The following is a 6,916-nucleotide window of genomic DNA, read 5'->3' as shown; positions in this document are numbered from 1 at the left end:
CAGGACCTTTTTGGTGACCCTTATTTTTATTACTTTTTCTAACGTAGTAGCCGGGCTACAATCTGTACGTGTTAGCAGCACATGGTAGGCGGATTCGCAGCGTTATACACATACAATGCCTCATCCTGGAAACGACAACAGTTGGCAGGCAGTTTACGTTTACACGCTTCCTCACCGGAAAACGACTAATCACTCCACAATCATTGATCGCACGCCTAAAGGCCAGAATACATGGAGCGAACTTTCACGTCGAAGTTCGGGCGGCAAAAAATCTGCCGCGGCGCGACGCCGTATGTTCGTCGGGCTGCGCTACATGGAGCGAAGATAGGCCGGCCGCCGCCGGCGAGTCGCTGCGTTGTTATCAGTGTGGCTAGACGAGGCAAATGCGCTGTCGTGAAACACATGACAAAAAAAAAATTTAACGACAATTATTATCGCTTTTGAATTACGGAACACTCTAAAAACGCGTAAAAGTTTGTTTAGAAATGATTTCTAGTCTTTTTTATGTGTTTGGGACATTCATGTGCCGATGTAGTTTTAATGAAAGCGGCGATGCTATGCGTTGTGGCAACACTGGGCGGGTAAACAACTTTCTGCTCCTCGAACACCGCGGCTCTGTTGTGTGGCTCAACGCGCGCGCGACTGAAGCAAGCAGACCCGAAAGTAGCACACGTGAACTTGCCTAACCATGGCTCTTATTCGGAGCCTCCTCCTTCAGAAAAAGAAATTATTGTTAATGAAGTTAATAGAACTTCAAAGAAAAAAAAGGCAGCGTAAACACTGGGTGCACCAGGTACGGCAACAGAGAAAAAAAGAAGGAGAGTACCACACCGCGGTAAGTACCGGTTTGTGTTTCCTACAATTTGCGAAATCGCCGCTGACATGTAAGTGTAAACAGCACAGAGTGTACTGGTCTGATGCATCACCCTTGTATGAGGCGTTTCATTCAGCAGTTTGTGGCTAAAAACTTCTTGCCGCGCTGGTGGTTTGAGCAATATCAAATGGGTCATCTCCATCCGCCTAGACTCAAGAGTTAGTAATGGACATAGTGCGTCATTCTCCTCCGTCTCATTTCCGATTCGGCTCTAGTGATTACGCCAGCCGTCGGGAGAAATTTTTGTCTTTGGGTGCTGACGGCAGGTGACGTAACCTTTGTAATATGGTGAGGGCGGCGTCGTTGATGTATGTATTTATAGCTTTTGGCAGCTGAGCAAGACTTCATGAATTGCTCCCTTAGAATAAAAAAAGAGAAAAAGAAGGTACATACACCAGTCATAAAGTGCTTTGTAAAATACTATACATTTAAACAGTTCAATAATGTTCTTGTTTTACTCCAATCGTTCCAGTTCCAAGTCATGAAAAAGGACGCAGACCCCACCATGTTTTTTAGATACTATAGAATGACACCACCCAAGTTCAACGAACTGCACAAACTGGTGAAAAGGGACTTGGTGAAGTCGTTCTTGTGTCGCGAACCTTTGTGTTCTGAAGAGAGGCTGGCCATCACCCTCAGGTACAGCATCGATTGCAATATGACTAATGCTTTCACATACTAGGGCTCTTCGATTTACAATCTCGGACTCGCCGCGGAATGTTTGCGGGTAGTCCTAGGATTTCCCACGCCACAGGAATATATGTTAAAAACGAATGCTAGACTGCTTCTCGGGGAGTCGACGGTGAGTCCGAGTCTGTAAATCGAAGAGCCCCACTGTTTCACCTCATTGATTGAGCGTTTTTCTATGTGCGCAGGTACCTCTCCTCAGGGAGTGCAGTCAAGCAGATTGCAATGAATTTCAGAGTTGCGCCATCAACATGTCATGTCGTCATTCACCACACCTGCAAAGTTCTCTGGCGGCACTTACAGTCGCTGTACCTACCTGTGAGTATGGCTGGCCTTATTTTTGTTTATACTCTTTTTTGTGAAGCGAATCACGGGCGTAACAGGTATTAAGAGCGTTAAATACTCAGAAGTGAAGTTATTTATGTTTAAGCGATGTCATGCATTGCAACCTGTTCAAAATGCACTGCTTTCTTGTTTGTGTAACCTAGGAGCCAGGACTTGCCCAATGGCAAAACATCGCTGAGAAATTCAGCAGGCGCTGGAATTTCCCCAATTGCATCGGGGCAGTCGATGGCAAGCACATCCAAATTAAGGCGCCACCAAACTCTGGCAGCAAATATTTTAACTACAAGGTATAGTATCCAAAGTATTTTTTTTTTTGCAACGAACTGGTCTGTGCTGTTTCTAATAACGTGAATAACTTTTTACATACTCCAGAGCACATTCTCTATCGTGTTGATGGCGATTGTTGACGCCAGCTACCGCTTCATCATGCTCGACGTTGGGGCTGCAGGCCGGCACAGTGACGGGGGAGTGTTCAAGGCAAGTTCATTCGGAAGGCAGCTTGGAAATGAAGACCTGAACCTCCCAGTACCAGCAGGTCTCCCAAACAGCAACAACGTTGCACCTCACGTGTTTGTTGGGGACGAGGCATTCCAGCTTCGACCTGATTTCCTGCGCCCGTACCCAGGAAAACACCTGACGCCGACCCAGAGGGTCTTCAACTACAGGCTGAGCAGAGCAAGGTATGGGGAGGGGGTTTCCGGCAAGCCTCCATTCGCCATAGGAAGACAACTTGTGCTTCGCTAAGCACGGATTACACAAGCATACTGAAGTTTGCCTGTGTTCTTTACTTTCTCTGTATTATTATACTCTGTATTATTCGCACTTTGGTGAACTGCACGTCCCAGTGGGGTTAAAAGAGGAAAGGGTACTAGTCGGAGAAAACAGAGCAACGCAGATATGACATTTACTTGCATTTTAAGCACCCATGCAGGTCTGCGGTGAGTCAAACCAGATGTCTACAGCAACTTTTTGCTGTGCAAAGAAGTTATTCCAACTGAATTTAAAACATGGTTGCTTGTCAGCAGATTGTTCCTAGCTTTATTTTTAGGAACACTGGAGTTCTTTTTTTTAACATATGCCTTAAAGGCTTTGGCAGCATTTGAACAATCTTTTATTATTGCGCGAAGTGTATTTTTTCCAGGCGCATCGTCGAAAATGCTTTTGGCATTCTGGCTGCACGATGGTGAGTTATACTTGGCCGCATCAACCTACTGCCCGACAATGCAACTTATGTTGTCCTGGCGTGCTGTGTGCTCCACAACTTTCTGTGTGCGGCAAGTGAGGCAACGTACTGTCCGCCAGGCTATGCAGCCGTGGAGGACGACTATGGTAACATTGTTCCAGCTCAATGGAGGACTGAAATCCAGAGGAGAGACTTGCTTGACTTGGAAGCAACACCGTCAAGGAACTATAGTGCGAGTGCTGCGGCAACAAGAAACATGTTCGCGCAGTACTTCATGAATGAAGGTGCTGTGACGTGGCAGTGGGCGCATACTGGCCTCCCGCCACCTCCAAAAACTTAGGCACAACACCTGTATGCATGAGGTTTTTATTGAGGTTCTTCGAACGTGTATTTCTTTAAAAAATCTAAGAGTTCAAGTTCCATTTGTGACTTTAGCCTTTTAGGGCAAGAGCGAAACTTTTCTGCCAACAGCTGTCCGTACAAGGCTCCTTTGTCGCTGTTAGCGACTATTTGGGCGTCAACTCTGTCCAGTTCTTGTTTCCACGTACCCCTGTTTGCCTTCTGGGCTCGCCTCCTCCTCGGAGGTTCTGATACAAGTTTTATGGAGCTGGAGTGTAATGCTGCTGTGTCGTCACTATTCGACGTCTTTGCCTCAACACTACTTTCTTCTACGAAGCTTGTAGGGGCACTGCAAATCTCGTCCTCCTGTTCTTCCTGCGCTCCTGGACAAAAGAAAAAGCCAAAGGAGCGTAAACATCCTCAGCACTGACTCTAATGATTAATAACTCCAGCCGTAACTTTTACCTCCAGTGTTGTACAATCTCTCGAACACTTCCTCAGCGGTTTCAGTCGCAGCCGGCTGAGAAATGTTGGATATGGTACTGAAAAAATACAACCACCTTTATAAGAAGCGTGTCGACTGTAGATCGGTGTTTTATGGCATAGAAGAGAGGGCCCTGTGTGTGTGTGCGTGTGTGTGTGAGCGTGTGTGTGAGCGTGCGCGCGAGTACAGACTTTCCTTATTTTAATTTTTCCCATGTTATTATTATTATTGTGGATTGTTTGAGGTGAAAAGGGATCCATTGGGAGCACCTTCATTGTAATTTTGTAATCCTGTATTTTCCCCGTCTAATATTTGTGTATTCGTTTTTTTCCATATTTCAGTTCAGTGATGGCCCAGTACCTGTAGGAGGCTTACATATGTATAAATAAAATAAGTAATGGCACATATGGAAATGTGAGCCATCTGTTTTCATTTGCATTAGCTTGCATACTACCGGTTTGACACAAGCAACTAGCTCGCACGTGCATGATGAAGTACCAGTTGCTTTCATGTATTGTAGAATTCTAACTTTAAATGAGCCAGGTTGCTTCACCTGTGCAATAACTTTTACACTTAAACAAAACAATTCATTTGCTTGCATGCCAACCTGAAACGACCAAGTCAAACAACTAGAAGGCACTCACCTGGCCACTTCCGCCTGATCTTTTAAGAACTTCAGCAAGGTGAAATAAGGCCAGCTCACGCTTGCATCATTGATTCCCTTCGCGTCACTTGCACCTGAGCCACTCGGGGCGCCGTGTTTGTGCACCCGGTACTTTTTCGTGAATGTATCCCGCAGGCTCTTCCACCTAGCCTGTAGATTTTTTTCTGGAAGTACAGCAAAATTATTAGCTCACAGCTACCTTCGCGTGCCAGCAACAAGCAAGGGAGCAGCATCAATTTGAATGCTATCACCTGACTACTATCACCTGAATACTATTTCAATGCTATCACACTCCTCTGTCCTTGGCTTGCCGCGGCGAACCATATAGGTGTGCACAAAAAGTATTAACGTAGCTAACGGTCACGCGCCCTATAGTGGGCCGAAACTGCTGCGCCCAAACACATTCGCGCGCCCAACATCGCCGCACATACAGCTCAGTCCCTTGTAACGGTTGCAATCTTTCCTGTAGATAATCGTTGCATCGTCGCGCGATTGCATGGGGTCGCTGTTCATTCACTGATTACGAGAGGTAACAACCTTCGTTCGCTCGAGAGAACACGCAACTGGCGTACGGGCACCACCACAGTAACATGCAGGGCGCGCGGCCGTTGGAGTTGAATGTATTTTGACCACGGCGAGCTATGATGAAAAGTGGGTACTTTGAATGGGTGACACTCCCTTCTTAGCGAGAGCGACATAGTTGCAGAAAGCCCACCCTGCATGCGGAAACATAGAGGCACTAATATTTGTAAACATACCTTGCAGGTCGCATCCTATTTCGGCGGCAACTTCTTCCCACGCCTGAGCCTTCTTCCTTTGATCTTTGTAGTCATAGCGACTGCAGTCCCACAGGATGGCACGCTTCTGAACAGCCGAAATTAACTTCTCGTTAAATTCCAGCCGCGCCGCTTTGGATTCCATGAATGCGAAAAGCGGGAGACCGGCGTGAACGATAGAGCGGGATCGGAATGCACGGACAAGCGGCGAAGCGTATACGGAAGTCGTTTCGGATAGTGAGACCTGATTGGCTCGCTTTGGGACGCCGCTCGTTTGCCGCTTCCGGTATCGTCGCCGCCCGACGAACTTTTCTGCGCCAGCTAGATCGGCAGCGAACGACGATTTCTCCGCCGCCGCGCGTCCCGCGTACGCCGCCGGGCGTCGAACGCCGACTATTCGTCGCATATTCGCTCCATGTATTCTGGCCTTAATGGTTGTGTGCTGCGAGTACACCATTTAGTCGATGATGTACTTGTTGCCATTTATAATCGAACAGAATGGAGCAAAAGGGACACCCGTATTGATTGCGGGCATGTCCTACGTTAGTTACATGCCTTGTGGGCCATGGCAGCCGTTCTTAGCTTTTTTACTGCGCTCTTTTGGAACGCTAAACATAGAGCAGGACACAGACGGAAGCGTGCCCCGAGGAGTGTGATGAACAATACGCTCGCCTTCTTTACATACAGGTTCTCGGCAAGAGATGGAGAGATGGAAACAAAGGGAAAGACCAGGTAGTTAAGCCGATCCCAATATCCAGTTTGCTAACGTGCGATGGGAGAGGTGTAGCATGGAGGCATAAGATAGTTCTGATCTTATTCATGTTTATCGCCCTCATTTGGTAGGACGTCAAGACAGTTTCAATATCATTATTATTGTTAAAAAAACTGATACACTAGGACGTTGTAATATAATCTCGAGGACAGCAACTATTTATTTATTGCATTATTTGCTGCATGAAAGCGTTCTCTCGCTGTTCAGCCTGCCTGCAACTTTGCTGATAAACGCTTAAAGGGTAAAGTCGTTGACACGTCCTCAAGACGCAAGATTTTTGAAATTAGTTGGCATTTTTATATTTAAGCTTAATTTTAAGTCCTCCTCAGCCAGTTAAACTAATTTTCTATTAGCACGAGCTTTCTCAGGCAAATAATCACTAGCGCCAAGACAACATCTTTCTGCATGTTAACGTGACAACTGTTATCTCTATCAACATCCACATACGGTTCGCCCCAGTTAATGAAGCATGCATTATTAATACTATAATAATTAATAAGGGGCTTAATTAACAAATGTTTTCGTCGGAAGACAGACAGACCGAGGCAGAGATAGATAGATAGATAGATAGATAGATAGATAGATAGATAGATAGATAGATAGATAGATAGATAGATAGATAGATAGATAGATAGATAGATAGATAGATAGATAGATAGATAGATAGATAGATAGATGGATGGATGGATGGATGGATGGATGGATGGATGGATGGATGGATGGATGGATGGATGGATGGATGGATGGATGGATGGATGGATAGATAGATAGATAGATAGATAGATAGATAGA

The 6,916-nt window shown here is 45.9% G+C and overlaps 2 protein-coding genes across 2 annotated transcripts; one reads left to right on the top strand and one right to left on the bottom strand.

Moving 5' to 3' along the window:
* The first annotated feature begins 814 nt into the window (after window positions 1-814).
* On the top strand, window positions 815-3,429 carry LOC135919364 (uncharacterized). Its single transcript, XM_070533372.1, has 6 exons — window positions 815-835; window positions 1,347-1,513; window positions 1,750-1,879; window positions 2,050-2,193; window positions 2,279-2,586; window positions 3,186-3,429. The coding sequence occupies exons 2-6, from the start codon at window positions 1,356-1,358 to the stop codon at window positions 3,427-3,429; spliced, it is 984 nt and encodes a 327-aa protein (XP_070389473.1). The 5' UTR covers window positions 815-835; window positions 1,347-1,355.
* On the bottom strand, window positions 3,185-5,724 carry LOC135919371 (transcription factor Adf-1-like). Its single transcript, XM_065453140.2, has 4 exons — window positions 5,335-5,724; window positions 4,557-4,740; window positions 3,894-3,970; window positions 3,185-3,811 (listed from the first exon to the last, which is right to left on the bottom strand). The coding sequence occupies exons 1-4, from the start codon at window positions 5,495-5,497 to the stop codon at window positions 3,456-3,458; spliced, it is 780 nt and encodes a 259-aa protein (XP_065309212.1). The 5' UTR covers window positions 5,498-5,724; the 3' UTR covers window positions 3,185-3,455.
* Window positions 5,725-6,916: the final 1,192 nt, after the last annotated feature.

The sequence above is a fragment of the Dermacentor albipictus genome, chromosome 2 (assembly GCF_038994185.2).
Source record: "Dermacentor albipictus isolate Rhodes 1998 colony chromosome 2, USDA_Dalb.pri_finalv2, whole genome shotgun sequence".
Classification (NCBI taxonomy): domain Eukaryota; kingdom Metazoa; phylum Arthropoda; class Arachnida; order Ixodida; family Ixodidae; genus Dermacentor; species Dermacentor albipictus.
This window is presented reverse-complemented; position numbering and strand designations above follow the sequence as displayed.